We start from the raw sequence: 16,678 nt of genomic DNA, 5'->3' as shown, positions 1-16,678 counted from the left end.
CATTTACCCTTCCAACAGTCAAAATGAATCTACTCTCATCTGTAGCTGTGAACATAACATTCCTCTAACACCATTCAATTCACGATGCGGACAACACCACCACAAATGGGTTTGGCGCTGAGCTGAGTGTTTGACGCTAGCAGGGAAATTTGTGCACTTTTTTTCTACAACCCACTCGCGTAAGCAGGCCTGGTGCTTGCTCCATGAGATTGCAATTTTAATGAAATGGGTACCATAGGAAACAAAATAACACAAGCTTTCCAACAACATATAAATCATTGAAATTGATCAAGAAACAACGGAAGTATGATCAACCAAAGTAAAGTTTCCAAACTTTTTGTGCCAAGTTTAGTTTTAATAAATGAAAAATTACAACTTAAAAAAAATATGATCAATGTTACCACACTTTTTAGGTATGTACAAGCCCTTAAAATCTTATTTAGTGGCTATTGAGTTTTACAACTGAACAGATAGTATTTTGTACTATGTATAGCTTCATGGCTCATGTGTAAAACAAGTTTACTAAGTTTGCATGACGATTGTTGAGTATGTTTTATGTAAGATAAGAAGCGGCACTACGCAATAATCAATGGCAGTGCGTCGAACGAAGCCATAATTTGTGTAGTCTAATGTCCTTTTATCCTTGTATTTACTTGCTTCCTCTTGGTTTTTAGAACATCTTGTCAATTACTTTTTGTTTTCTTTAGAAAACTTTTTAGAACAACTTGGCCATGCCATTACCTGTTTTGTTTATATGGAACTAAATGTTCCGTAATATTTCCTTAAGTGACGAAAAGTGTCAGGTGGACACTTGAAACGTCTGAAAATGTGGTAATCCTGGATCAGTGGTATAGATACAATTACAATTTTATTCTTCATAATGATTATTGTACAACGGTCCATTGAAACAGATGACCATGACCCTCCCCCCAACCCCTTTTTTTTTCCATGGCCCTCCCCCTAAGCCATTTTTTTCTCCATGACACTCCCCCCCCCCCAACACACCAACCACCCCCCTAAATATCATACTGTCCCTTACAGAGTACCTTTGTTTCCTGTAGGTTTTAGTGTACATGTCCAGGACTTCAGGCCAGACCCAGAGACTTGTGTTGACAGGAACCTGTGCAGTACTACATCTGCTGTTCTTACTCTACCTACATTTTGCCTACCACAATATTGTGGAAGGTCAGTAGAAACCCTTACTTGTACAAGAAAAATGATCAAGAAGTATATTGGCATAATATATGGTATTTGAGGGTTACTTTGTCACGAATATTACTGTGATGCATTGCTCCTATAGCTCAGAGTGTTGGCTGTACACATTTACTATTTTACATTTCTAACTCTGAGGGAGTTTTTGAAAGTCCCTCGATAGTGAATGTATCAGTAGGGGTGCCATGAGAACTTTTAACGAGGAAATAAAACGTTCTCACATGGAGTTTTAATGATTATCATGGAAGCTTATCTGATCAGTGGTTGTTGAAAGTTGGAAGAAAGTTTAGTACAGTCAAACCTGCCTAGGCAACCACCTTTTCAACGCGACCACCTGGCCATGGCGACCACTTTTTCTCGGTCCCGAAAATTTTCCCCATAGGCACAAGCATTAAGCTGCCTGCCCAAGGCGACCACCTGTCCAACGCGACCGCGACCGCCACGAATTGGGACCGCAAAGAGCACAATCCCTGCCCATGGCGGCCGCCTAATTTTCAAGCGTGTGGTGACATCGGATCATTTTGTTGTCGAACTTCACGGAAATGTTTTCAAGACTCTGAAGGACAAAAATAAGGACAAAAATATATGGAATAGCAATGTTATAGTATCGATTCCTCCATGAAGTGTTCTAATAAAAACGTTCTCCCTTCATAAACAAATTGTAAAGACAAATGTTTGTGATGTTGTTGTGCCTATCATTATCTTATAGTTTACCGAAAAACTCAGTTCGATGTAAACTCAATTTTCAAAACGAATACGTAGTGCATGGCGTCAAAAAGTCAGATTTCGCAGAAATTATTATCTATTTCTTGTATTTTCAACACAAATGTGTCTGTGTCTTACTAAATTCCGCCGAAAAATGACTTCGCGGCAGGCAAAACATCGGGTGAGAAATGTTGTTCCTTGGTTCCGACGCCATCTTGGATTTGGCGTGGCCCGGATTTGGCGTACCGCTGACCTTTCTAAAACACGATGCTTTTGTGTATGAACATTTACGAATACTCTAGTTATTGATGAAAATTAATATTCTTATTTTCTTTTTATTTCCATGAATCTCACAAACCTTTATTGGACGCTGTGCGTTCTGCTCCACTGACTCATACCTTTCGATGCGGTCGCACAGAGCTTGGCGGCGCGGCGCGACGAAATCACACCGTTCCATTTCATCTTTAGTTGTCAGATCGAAAACTTTTTGACCCTTTTATCCAGCGGTCGGCGCCCCAAAAAAGGCTGGGACCAGCAGGTGTTTTCTAGGGATTTGTCTTAGGCCTTCAAACTTCGATGATGTATGTGTGTGTACTATTTAATGTAACGTGTGAATGCGGGAAGGCGCTGCGATATCATCGAGGCAACCATTGTTTTGCACACAAAATTATGACCAAAATTTGTACACGATGTAGCGGTATACAATTATTACAACGATAACAGAAAATGTAATTTTTGTAGGATCTTTCTGTCAATGAGAATTGAACCTGGTGGGGGTCATGCTGTCTAAATTCACATAATTTTCCATCCATTTACGTACTAGCTGTAGTTGAAAACCCCGCCCTGGAAACATGTGAGTGGAATTCTCTTCATGGCGACCACCTGTCCATCGCGACCGTTTTTGCTCGGTCCGCCGGGCAGGTTTGACTGTATTATACTATGAGTTTTAATGACCTTTACCAGGGCTAGCCCTAAAGCCTGTCAGTGAGCTGTGGCCTGAGCACGTAGGCAGTAGGCAGGCCCTTTAGCCATTAGATACTTGGACAGACTCAGCTGTATGACAGGTACAGCCAAGCTAGTAAAGAAACGAAGTAAAAAATACTTGTGATTTTTAATGCAAAATCAAGGCTAGTTGCAGGTGAGAAAATGACAACATGCATGGATTAATTTGACAATTAAGTTAACATGGAGCAAGATGTCTAATATACTGCAAGATTCCATGTTGTTGGGTTTGATTTCTTTGTAGTCAGCAGAAAATGGGTTATCCCCATGTTATGTAGTAAGTAAGTTTTGTAACTTTAGTAGAAATATTGTTTTTTGAGGGTTTTTTACAATGGAAAAGTCAAAGGAAATTGTAGCAACTGCTTTAAATAAACATACATAGATGACGGTTAGACATCCATGTAATAACATATGCCAAATAGCAGTTACTCCAGCAACTAGATATGATTAGCATCCTCTTTTTTTGTCAGTGACACTGCAAGGTTTTTGGATCAGCAGGTTTTTAACCACAAACTATGAATTGAAATGCAATTAAAGTGAAGACATCTTAAATTGTCCAATAGGAAAAAATATTAGATAAAGTCTAAGCAAGGTTGATGTCAAAGAGACAATAGCTCCTGTTGTTTTAGGATAGGATCAGGAGCTAAAGCTGGTTCGGGTGCAAGGCTGGGCTAGAAAGTCCAACCCGCAGCTCTCCTTCTCTGTTGTGGGTGGGATTGTACATCCTCTCATATATTGCCTCCCTAACCTCTCGTTCAAACCTGCGGGGTTCCCTGTCTAGAATATCCATTGATTCGAGATTAAAAGAGTGTCCCTGGTTGTGTTTTAGGTGGTGGTGTAAGAAGGGCGATGTTACGGCCCAGTTCTTTTGGGAATGCTGCACGAGGAACTGCCTACAATTAAGACTAAGGGACACCGCATTGCCGTACACACACGCACAGAGTCGTAGAGTTGGGACACACTCTTTGTACTGTCACTCAGACTTAACCCTGGATCCAACTCTCTTCCCAACTCCACAACCCAGGCTTTTTATTCTGTTTCTTCAGAAGAACGGCTAGACCTGGTCTAGACACACTGCATGACATAGGCTATTTCATGTTCTGGTTACTCAGCTCATCAAAGGATCACACCTCTTTGTATTCCAGTTCATCAAAAACTCACACGTGATTGACAATGATCGCACCACAATAATTGACTGATTACTTTGTTGGGGATGGAGAGCAATATTGCAAACAGATGTTCTTACAGCTTGCCCAAAATGATAACAGTTACTGCGCACCAATAATATAAACCTGCAGCTCTATTTTTTCCACTCTTACACCCGCCCACGAGTTTTCATCGAGCCGTCTTCGGCAAGAGCGTAAGGATTCACAGGTTCATACACAAGTCACAAGTATACTGAAAACATCTGATTGTCACACCTCTCACATCCACCCCTATTCAAATCTAGCCATCCCGGCAAGGTTACAACATTTTTTTCTTCTTATAAGGCTGCACCAAGTAATTTTTATGGATGACGTCCTTTGGAGACCCTAAATCTAATGCGAGAGCGCGAGAAAAAAAACAAGAAGGGCCCCAAAAAACAAGACGCCTAGATTTGAAATATGATAGTCAACGACACATGTTAGGACACAGATTGAATGAGAGAACACAGTGTAACAACTAACAATTCTTTTATTCATCATGAAAACAGCAATAATTTGAATAAATCAGTTGAAGTTGAACAGCAGTTGTTGTCCTGTCCTGTTTCTTTCCATATCCCATTGATTTTGCAGGCCTGCAGAAACATAGTATACTAGAAAGGCCGTCATTTGCCCCTGAGCAAATACAGCATGTTTAGCCATACTCCTCCCCATGCAAGAAGTGGGCTGTCCCAAAATAACACCTGGGCAAATCGAAATATTAACTGCATGTAGAAAGGCAACATTTGCGAGAGCATTATACTTTGCCAATCTCCCTCCTGATGCATAAATGGACTGTTCCAAAATCACCCGTACAAAAACTCTCTCTACAAGTTCTGCGAGACCCCAAGAGCTTCTTACTGCAAAGGCTTGCGTGTGTTCCTGCAATATGACCTCAGGTGACCTATATAGAACAGTGTTCTTTGGCCAGTAGCAAATGGAACGCGGGGATCCTTAGATAGAACATGGATTCCTTGGCCAGCAGCAAATAGAACATGGAACGTGGATACCACTTTTGGCCTGTTTTTGGTCTGAAAATGGGTCCAAAAGTCCCCAAAATGAAGCATTCTGAAGTGATGTACACCAGAATTGTGATTGAAATCCTGTAGGGACATGTTCAAGGCACCCTTGTACCGAATTTCAGGTCACTTGCTAGCAATACCAGGGCACAGGAGCCCAAAATATAAAAATTGTCTAAAAATGCCCCAAAAAACCTCCATAAAAATGTTTTTAAGGCCTGTTTCGAAAGAAATGAAAAAGCACCTAAGGGTATTTGCCATCTTTACCTACATGCCAAATTTCAGGTCGTTTGGCCCAAAAATGACGGAGTAGATTCCATTTGAAGACTTGGCAGGAGGAGAAGAAGAAGAAGAAGAAGAAGAAGAACGTGAACAAAAACAATATGTTGAGCCATGCTAGGTATGGCTAAACATAATTAAAAGGGCAAAATTAGTTGCTGATTAACTCTTCGCATGCATTACTACATTTCTACCTATGCTTTAGAAATCCTATACTATATATAAATGAATAATAGCAATTATTCAAGAGCCAAATATGGACCAAAAATGATAGAAATAATAAAAAACACATATTTCCCCAACAAGTATAAATAACCAGAAACGAATAAATGATCACTGGCTCGCCGCTACAAGTCTCTCGTACAGTTGCGCAAACGTCAGCTCTTCCTGACCAACATCGAGAGCGTACCAATCAACAACAACGTTGCCGCCCTTTTTCACTTTTATGCTCACATATTTAGAAAAATTTCCTGTCAGCAGTAGAAACATCTGTAGAAAAAATTGCGCTACTGACAGGACGACCCTGTCAGCAGTAGAAAAAAATGCACTGCTTACAGGATGATCCTGTCAGTAGTGCAGATATTTCCAATTTTATATGTGCAATTTTTTCTACTGCTGACAGGATCATCCTGTCAGTAGCCACTTCCTTATTTATGCATTTCGCGTGACGAGCTTTACGTTAATCTTACGATTTTGCGGCACTGTCTTAACTCTTTGGTCATAGTTACAGGAAGCGGAATTTCTTGTGTTTTTTTCTGGGCACAGACCAAAATCAATGCGCGCGCGGACGTCATCCATAAAAATTACTTGGTGCAGCCTAACATAGAATAACAAGTACATGCATACAAGTTAAACAAATTAAACAACATATGAAACTCTCTCATAAAACAGAGTACAAAATACAATCGTTAGCACAATTCAGGACATACTGTTCAGACAACGTTTTAACAATATAAATGCACAGATTCTCTAGCAGAAGACATGTGTCCATGACAGTCAGTGAATTTATCAATTATTTGAAAGTCTATAGTCCGGTAATATTCCTCACAGCTCTGCTCAGCACCTCGACCCCATCTTTCACGGGCGTCAACTGCAGTTCACCGGCCTCCTCGGAGTCCTCCATCCTCTCAGCTCCGCGTGTTGTGTTGTCCCCTTCCCGTCCCTTTGTTGCACTGCCACGAACGCCCTCCCCCAGTCTCCTGCTGGTCCATCCCCGATCACCGCCTTCCTGGAGAAGTTGCTCCGGCGAATCAGGCCGCTGTTTCAGGCATCCCGATGTGGAATAAGACTGGCTCAGCCCTGTCCTGCTAAATTGATATCACTTCGGAACAGTGTATTGGCTTGAAACCTAGAAATCTTAAGAGGGAGACCATCTTGAACACAATGCTAGACAATAATTTGAGTTTTATGTTGCAAGTAAATGTCCAGACTAGATAATCACTAGAAAGTCAAATCGTGCGTGTTCTATTCTGGAATCAAAATTATGACATGGCTTTGCGTGGATTGGGGGCATCTGCATTTCGCCCTCGAAATCTGTGATGAGTCATATACCGACAGAAACTTAAGAGTTTGCTCTTTCTTACGCATTAGATTTCCTGTTGGTTTGAAATCTACGACAGGATCACACCTCTTTGTATTCCAGTTCATCAAAAACTCACACGTGATTGACAATGATCGCACCACAATAATTGACTGATTACTTTGTTGGGGATGGAGAGCAATATTGCAAACAGTTGTTCTTACAGCTTGCAGTACAGTTACTGCGCACCAATAATATAAACCTACAGCTCTATTTTGTCCACTCTTACACTGGGAAATGGCTGAGGAGTTAAGCTGTTAGCACTCTGGAACTGCAATGTTCTTTGTATCTTACCTCTGTGACCCAGTCTCCAGTATAGGTTTTGTCACCTACCAGTTAGCTCTTAAGGTATCAATAAAGTTGACCTTGAGTGTCCCTGTGGTGTAGTGGTCTGCGCTTCTGGTACTAGCCACATCTGGTTCAAATTACTTGGATCAGAAGGCCCGGGTTCAAGCCCTGGGTTAGGACACTCCTGGACAAGAGGCGCATTGAGTCATACCAAAGACTTTATAAAAATGGTACATACTTCTGAAACAGTATGGAAGTTAAACACACTCCACTGCCAGTGGACTAGCCCCCTGCTGCAGTGATTGCACCACAGTGTGGCCCAGGGCTATGAAACGGGGATGGGCACTGCCTTATACATCAATTTTGGTGTGGGAGGATTTTAACTAACTAAAGTTGACCTTGGCCCTCCCTCAGCTTCCTCTGCCCTTTGTAAATTCCCGATAGTACATGTACTACTTAAGGGTTAATGACCCGCCCCGAGGTGTATATGGTGTCATAACGCCTGGCCATGTGCTATAACCCCAGAATAAAACCACCGAGTGAGCGAGTGATAGAACGTGGTGTCATAACGCCTGGTCATGTGCTATAACCAAGAAAGAATGAAGAATATGTACAACTGTTGCCTGATTTATTTATTTCAACCACACAGGATAGGAGGGTCGGTTTCAGGTCAGTCAGAAAATGTTATCATTGAAGAATCTCCCTGCAACATGACCTCAGATAACCTGAATAGAACACAGGTTCTTTGGCCAGCAGGAAATGGAACGCGCGGAACCTTAGATAGAACGTGGTTTCTTTGGCCAACAGCAAATGGAACACGCGGAACATTTTTGGGAATTTTAAATTTGTTTTCCCTTTTTCATGTATTCTAAGGAAATTTTTAGGAATTCTAAGACAAGAAAGATTTTTTTAAACAAGGTTAAGAAAAAGATTCATCAAATAGATACCCCCTCTACAAAATGCAACGGTTATAAAGATTTTTTAAACAAGGTTAAGAAAAGGATTCATCAAAAAGATACCCCCTCTGCAAAATGGAACGGTTGTGTTCTGACATGACGTCATAAGTGGTGTGTTATGGCGTGATAACAGACCACTTATTGTGGGCAATGGAGGCTTCTGATTGGTTGACGCCATCTACCTATGTGATAATTAAGGGTTAATGACCCGCCCCAAGGTGTATATTTGACCCGCCCCAAGGTGTATAAAACCACCTCGTTCGCTTCGCTCACTCGGTGGTTTTATTCGGTGGTTATAGCACATGGCCAGGCGTTATGACACCATATACACCGAGGAAGAGGTGGGTCATTTACGTTATTATCATATAGCTTATCCAAACTGACGCATATAAGAGTAGACAATTCCTGTTTGACGCATAGATCCCTTATACTATTAAGAATGCATTTCAGAATTCATATTTGTCCTTTTTTAGCAGAAGATGATGAAGAATATGTACAACTGTTGCCTGATTTATTTATTTCAACCACACAGGATAGGAGGGTCGGTTTCAGGTCAGTCAGAAAATGTTATCATTGAAGAATCTCCCTGCAACATGACCTCAGGTAAACTGAATAGAACACAGGTTCTTTGGCCAGCAGGAAATGGAACGCGCGGAACCTTAGATAGAACGTGGTTTCTTTGGCCAACAGCAAATGGAACACGCGGAACATTTTTGGGAATTTTAAATTTGTTTTCCCTTTTTCATGTATTCTAAGAAAAATTTTGGGAATTCTAAGACAATAAAGATTTTTTAAACAAGGTTAAGAAAAAGATTCATCAAATAGATACCCTCTCTACAAAATGCAACGGTTATAAAGATTTTTTAAACAAGGTTAAGAAAAAGATTCATCAAAAAGATACCCCCTCTACAAAATGGAACGGTTGTGTTCTGACATGACGTCAATAAGTGGTGTGTTATGGTGTGATAACAGACCACTTATTGTGGGCAATGGAGGCTTCTGATTGGTCGACGCCATCTAGCTATGTGATAATGAAGTTTGAATGCTACAATATCAGGGTGTCTGATACAAGGAGCTGGCAGTTTCAATCTTCTTGCTCTTATTTTTTGTGTGACTAATGACAGACGTCCCCCGTTCAAGGTTCTTGGTACAGCTGTTTATTGGTGAGTTTTTGCTCCCAGGAAATGTTGAGACACATTCAGAGCATCCTTGTGTAGCATCCATTTATTCATTGTCTTCCCTTGTTATAGTTACTAAGCTAAAGCCACACCAATTTAATTAGTTGGTTCTCAGAATCACTGCTTCCGAAAAATCGAAAATGAAAAAAAATATCCTGCAATCCCATTGTCACGTGACCTACAGAGTTAGGACGCGCACTTTTTGAGCTCCCAAACGATGTTCCGAACTTTGAGCCTATTCTGTTTATAAAGTATTTATATGCCAGTGTTGGACATTTTAGAATGTTTTTCGCAATTTTCGTCTAGTTTTCGTTAAGATTAGTTTATCACATCGACGAGAGCGTCCCGAGCGTCCAAGATGGCGACTTCCGCGCCCCCCTCCCTACAGGAGAACAGTGGAACTCTGGATTCGCTGCAGTTAATGGAGTCGGCGACATTCTCCGATGCGCTTGGATCGTACACCACGTTTATGCAGGAATATCATCAGGAACGCGAGTTTGCGAAGAAACTGAAGCCTGCCGAGAAGAAAACTTTCAAGTTTACAAAGAATGGCGATCAGTTGAAAAAGGTGAGCACTGACTTTCTCTCCTACCTCGAGAACAATCGCAACAAAACTCCAGGCCACTTCCGTGATCTAGGGCAGTACTCTGTAATCCACAACACGTCCTGTCTAACAGTTAACATTCCTGAGGAATCCGTTTCATCATGGAAAGCCGTATGTGCAGCTTATTATGGAGTCAAAGGTACGGATAGAGGACCCAACGGTGTTCATTTTAGCACAACGTTCATCGACTCTAATCTACGGCTTGGAATCGAGCTCAGTTCCCTGCACATCACTGTCTATGACACATGCAAGCTTCTCATACAGGGCACGGGATACATTTTATGGCTTGTTTCCCACTACAACATACTGCAGGGTATGGTATTGTCAGACATTGCTGAAAAGTGCGAGTACCATGAGAAAGCTAGCGCGAACAAAACCGGCAGTCCTGAGATTGTACTGGACGAAGAACCTATCACATGTGTCGTGTGTAACAAGCAGGAAATGGAAGGTGACGAGTTTTTCGGATGTAGTGACTGTCGCAGTTGGACACACTTTGATTGTACCGGCCTAGATGAGCCCACCCAATCCTTCTTGAGGGACACTGACGAATTGTACCATTGCATAAATTGTCATGTTCCAAGAGCCAAACCGTCAGCCAACCCGCCACTTGAAAAAACAAAATGTCCGAATTGCCATTTTGCGCTCACCCCACAGCAACAGATAAGACAATAGCATCGGACATCCCAAAAGATCGCAACATTTCTAATGCAAATGTTGATACGGCTGTAACAAAAGCCACCAGCAGGACGGCTGACGTTGAAACAGAAGGTAACAAGTCCCTGTCAGCCTCTCCCGCGAAGTTGGATGAATTACAAAGGGCTCTGATAGAATTTGAATCAAGCTTGGCAAACACAAAGATCAATGCAAATAAGTTCGAAGCACACGTGTCAAATCAACTGGATACTATTATGAAGAAGCTTGATACTATCAAACCTGTCCCAAAGAAGGACGAAGCAGAGCTGCGAAATCTCTGTGAAGAAAACGCAAGGCTTCGTAAAAGAGTGCACACCCTGGAAGAGACCATTGCTTCGCTACAAAGCACCTCCGTAACTATGCAAAAGGACATGCGCGACATTTAGACAGTCACATGACGTGCTAAAAGTGAAAGTGTCCAATGTTAGAGAAGAAATCATTAACGAAAGAAGCGATTCACGGCCCCCGACGGTTCAACGGGAAGAGAAGGCGAGTAATGCCAAACCGACGGAAACCCTCCCCGATTACACTCTACCGACAGCTAACCGTTTTGACCTTCTAACGCAGGAACCCACTACGGATGAAACTGTTAAAGAAAACGAAGTAAGTGGTTCGAATCAGAAACAAAAGCGAGTAGTGCTTATAGGTGACTCTAACGCACACAAGCTCAAACCCAATCTGCTGTGCCCTACCGCCGACATCCCCATGCCATACTGGTCCCCGAACCTTTTCACTGCACCAACAGTCATGGAAAACATCTCCAAAGAAGACACCACACCAAACACGGTGATTCTACACATGGGCACTAACGACATTATGGGAAAGTCAAAGGAGACTGTCATCTCCGAGGTTGAAGTGGTAGTAAGCACGACAAGGTCACTATTCCCAGAAGCTGAGATCGTGATCTCTGCAGTGCCGCCGAGAAGAGACTCAGACTACCGACCCAACCTGAACAAGGACATCGCAGCTATAAACCATCATGTCGAAGATATGTGCAAGTCTAACGAGTCACTGATTTATGTGAACCATTCACAGATGTGGACTGATGGTGAGTACAATCCAAACGTGTTTGAAAAAGACGGATACCATCTCAATAATGATGGCGTTAGAATCCTGGCATTCAACCTGAAAAGACAGGCAACAAGCGCCTTGGGGCTTACGCCGGCCAAAAACAACACTAAATCCCCACGCAACAATGGGCGCAGTAATGCGAACAAAGACAACCTTGGCGTCAAGAACAACTACACTCCATACAACAAAGGGAGACAATCGCCTAGGAACAATCACACCAGGCGCGGTAGCCACGACGGTCCTGTCAAGTCAGATGTTAGGCGCGAAACCTACAACGGACCTGTCAAGCCAAATCAGTACCGACAATCTAGGCACGGTGGAGGAGGTAGACGATCTCCCTCCCCATACTTGAACAGTAGTGTGCACTACACCCAGCCCAAATCTTACCCGGGAGTACCTCCAAACCGACCTGGACCGATACGAGATCCACAACGGAAGGAGTCTATACCAGGCACCAACCATCAGGCACTACGTGCACGTCAGGAGTACTTCCCCCCACCTGCCATCCCGACCGGCCCCGTCCAGATGAATCGCCCTACGCCGACCTCACCTGACCGATGGCTGCAGGAATGGCCTTCCCCCACAGAGGCATACGGCGGGAATCCAGCGTTCTTCAGGAGACCTCCCTTCTGGTATGCACAACCTCCATTCCCCTACTACGGCTCTGAAGGAAGCTGGTACGGACATACAGACGGCTCAATGTTTGGACTCAATGAACGACCCCGCGGCTCCGGATAATCATGTGTTTCCCACATCGGACCCGTAGCACAAAGACAGTTATTAGACATAGAAACTTTGGCACTTCCATCGGCTTTTGGAATGTCCATGGACTTGGTAGTAAACTAGAGGATAGAGATTTCACTAGTCATCTAGAAGGGTTTGACTTCTCTCTATTGGAAACTTGGCATAAAGGTGAGGTATCCTTTCCTGGCTATTTACATTTTAGTACCACTAGAATTAGATCAAAAAGGGCCAGGCGTAATTCTGGCGGCATCTTATTTATGTTCAAAAAACAATACAAACACTTTGTTACCAAGCTTGAAAGCAAATGTGAGGATATACTGTGGGTAAAATTAGATAAAACACTGTTTGATTATGATAGAGATATTTACCTAGCTTCAGTATATATCAGTCCACAGGGGTCTACTATTCACACCAACAGAACCTATGATATTTTCGACGTGCTAGAAAATGAAATTTCACATTTTAGTAGTCTCGGAGAAATATTGGTTGGTGGCGATTTAAACGCAAGAGTAGGTTCCCTGAATGACTATATAGTTGATGACTCCCCGTTAGATTCACAAATTCTACCTAAAGATTATTATATTAATAACTTTGATCACCCCCTGCCCAGAGCTAGTATGGATGATGGTCAATCGACCTCTGTATAAACAGCAAAATTAGAATTCTAAACGGCAGAACACCCGGTGACCTTCTTGGAAAACCAACTTGCTACCAACCTAAAGGTTGTAGTGTTGTAGATTATGTGTTGGGTAGTGAAGCAATTTTCCTACGTAAAGCGACCTTCCTTCATGTCCATGCGTTATTGCCGTTTTCCGACCATTGTAAGCTTTCCTTATTGTTAGAGAGCAGCCCTAAATCGTCTGAACAAACAGAATGTGAATTGCCAAAACGCCCGTTTTGTAAATTTGTCTGGAATGCAGACTCTAAGGAAAAGTTTATCAAAATGATAAATTCAACATTATTCTCCTCAAGCATTAACCGATTCTTACATAAAAACTATGAACTGAATCCAGAATCTTTAGATACCGAGCTACAAGACTTTATAACAACACCAATGGTCTAGTGACCCCTGACCCACGTGGGATCGTCCACTGTATGAGCGTGGGGGGCAAGTGTCTTCGCTGTGTCGCAGCGCGTAAGGAAACTGTGTCGCAGCGCGCAAGGAAATTTCAGTCGCAGCGCGTAAGGAAATTGTCGCAGCGCGTGAGGAAACTCTGTCGCAGCGCGTAAGGAAAGTCTGTCGCAGCGCGTAAGGAAGCTCTGTCGCAGCGCGCAAGGAATTGCCTCGGAGCGGTTGGAATCATGCCTCGGAGCGGTTGGAATTATGCCTCGGAGCGTTTGGAATCATGCCTCGGAGCGGTCAGAAATGAGTTAAGGAAGCTGTCTCGAATTGTCGTTTTGGTCTTTGGTAGGTTGTCCCTAAACCCAAGCGAGAGACCTTCAGAAGATTGATAGCCTACCGCGGACCCAATGTCTGGAATTGCCTACTGCCAGACACACGTACGGCTACAAATCTGACTTCCTTGTAGACTATTGATGTAACAGAAATTACCAAAACGAAGGGACACAGACTTTTGCCAAACATTTTGTACCATGTAATGATATATGTTGATAGAGTTATTAGGACTTAAATGATGTAATCTGTATCTCTGTTATTATCTGACCCTTACCTCTTCCCTCTTTTCTCCACGTGAGGCCAATGAGTGAATCTAAGTCATGACTTCTTAATCAATAGTAAATGTTCTACTCTTAGTCGAAAGTTACCACCTCAGTAACTCATCTTCTCAAGCAACTAGTGTAATTACTTACCGGTCTGAATGGCTTGTTTTTCGGTTGCAATGTATTGAACTGGCATTGACTCTGTGTGTGTATTCCTTGGAAAGTATCCTCTCTTGTCCACCCCCCGAAAAATCCTGCCAAGATTGTATCTTAGTCCGGTGCTTTGCCATACTGGTGTTGTATTGATGTACATATACTAGGTTCTGTGTGATTGCTGTGACCTCAAACCAATAAATCAGAGCGTCAACAATAACTTGTACTTGTGGCCTTGCTTTTGTGGTGAGCTTAGACTAGTGATAGAGTAGACTTCGAGCCCAAAGCCGGTCGTTAGACTTTGTGTGACAATGGGGCTACCACTAGAAGAGTTCATTCTTGCACAGGGGGGTCATTTTTTAAGATTCAATTTTGGACTGGGTTGATTATGCAAAAGTCAATTTTTTGAGTGCAAGTGTTTTTGAACTTGAAGTGACACAGGAAGAGACCGTTCTTGCATGGGAGTTTGTTTTTTTTTAATTCAATTTTAGAATTGTCCATTTTTGGGTGGGGAGGGAGGGATATGGGTGAAATATGCCGTATTTGATTGCAAATGTTGCCTGTCTAGTAATCTTTGCCGAGAAGATTATGTTTTTGGCTACGCCAGCTGTAGGGTGGGTCTGTATGTATGTCAAGAGCATAACTCGGGAAACCTTTGATGGATCTTCATGATTTTTGGTAGGTGTGTAGTGGTTGTTCAAAGGAAGGTCAAGTTAAAAAATCATTTATCTTTTAACAGTACTGCAGAGGAATTGGCATGTTTGTGTGTTTGCATGTAGGCAAAAAAAGTGATGGAAACGTTGATGAATATTCATGATTTTTTTGTAGGTGTGTAGCGGTCAACTTCGAAAATGGTTTACCTGGCGCTTTCCTACCATTGTGCAGCGAGCTGTGTGTGTTTCTGTGTTTGTATGTAGCCAAGATAACTCGAGAAGCTGTTGATAGTTCTGTATGATATTTAGTGGATGGGTAGGGTTTACAAAAAGAAAGCTCAAGTTCAATAATGGGCCTTCTAGCGGGTACCTAAGGTACTGCAGTCGAGCTTCAAAATGTGGGGACATATTTTCTGCAAGTGCTATGGTCATGATTTTTGTGTGGCAGATAGTTCGTGCTACAGGAAGGAGGTTGTGTAAGTTTGGGCCCCCTAGCGGCTTGTTTGGAACTGCAGTGGGTGTTTTTGTTTTAACCTTCGGACATGAAGAACTTAAGACGGGGCCGACAGTTTGGTATGTAGAGAGCTCATATTGCGACTCTCAAACATGTGACAGTGTCCCTGTGAACAGGTCATATAAACAAACAGATGGCCTGACAAAAGTAGATCATATGAACAAATGGAGCACAGCATTGCTCTCCAAGCAGAGGTGTGGGTCCGGCTGGTTTAAAGTGTCCAGTTTGGGTTTTTTGGTCCAACACACGGTTGGCGACATAACGAAAAGTGTGTTGGACAAAATAAATAGAAAGCTCGACAAAAACACCTAAAAACACTTCAAAAACCAGCCGGACCTACATGTACTCCTCTGTTTGGACAGTACACTGCACCAAAACTGCACCACTGCTAGGTACGGAAAAGTAACATGTACTAACATTATGTCTTTCAATATGTGTATGATATGGAATAATGATGTATTCTATTCACATATATTGACTGGTTCATCATTACATCATCACTTTCAACTTACAACACTGCAATATCAAACCTTTGTGGCCCATATACATTTGTAATATCAACATACTCATATTTTGTCATGACCAGTTATAACATATATCAGCACACTCGACCTGTACCACCAAATGATTTTTAACCCTATCTTGACTGGACTCATTCGCCCCCCCCCCCCCTCATAACTTCCAAACGGTATGGTGTATGATAAAATTTGCAGTGGGTGATAAGCATATTATATTAATCACTCTCCATAAAAAGCCTTGATTATTGGGCAAAGATAATGTGTTGGTGGAACTCTAGTTGTATATGATTCATACGTTTCCTTTGTTGGTGAATATTTTAATCCTTTCTACTAACACTAACTAGTCTTCTGTTTTGTTCCTGTAGTGTTGGCTTGAGCTGGTTTGATCTTGCTCTCTTCTATCTTACTTGTAGACTTGGACCAAACCCTCCAGCTCCATGTGCCTCGGGCTCCCGTGTCCCTCTCACATGACATCCCCATCAGATCAACCCACCCAGTTATTAGGAGGGTTATCGACCCTCAGGCCGTCAACCCCATTGCAAGGGTGCAGGAATTGGGGAAAAGCAAAGTTCCCAAGGCCCGAGTGGAGAGGGACACAAAGCAGCAGCTTTTTGACCTTGGTCTGAAGGACGGGCTCGATAAATCAGTGCACGGTATGTAAAGATTTATT

The 16,678-nt window shown here is 42.5% G+C and overlaps 1 protein-coding gene across 2 annotated transcripts in view; it reads left to right on the top strand.

Moving 5' to 3' along the window:
• The window catches only part of LOC136432239 (protein YIPF3-like), a 65,727-nt gene that overhangs the window by 48,063 nt on the left and 986 nt on the right, over window positions 1-16,678 (top strand). For both annotated transcript variants that reach the window (XM_066423314.1, XM_066423312.1), the window contains 2 exons: window positions 1,062-1,185; window positions 16,422-16,661. In XM_066423314.1, coding sequence (XP_066279411.1) covers window positions 1,062-1,185; window positions 16,422-16,661 — 364 coding nt within the window. The remainder of the gene's footprint in view (window positions 1-1,061; window positions 1,186-16,421; window positions 16,662-16,678) is intronic.

The sequence above is a fragment of the Branchiostoma lanceolatum genome, chromosome 4 (assembly GCF_035083965.1).
Source record: "Branchiostoma lanceolatum isolate klBraLanc5 chromosome 4, klBraLanc5.hap2, whole genome shotgun sequence".
NCBI classification, from domain to species: domain Eukaryota; kingdom Metazoa; phylum Chordata; class Leptocardii; order Amphioxiformes; family Branchiostomatidae; genus Branchiostoma; species Branchiostoma lanceolatum.
Note: the sequence above shows the minus strand (reverse complement) of the source record. Positions and strands in the feature narration are given on the sequence as shown.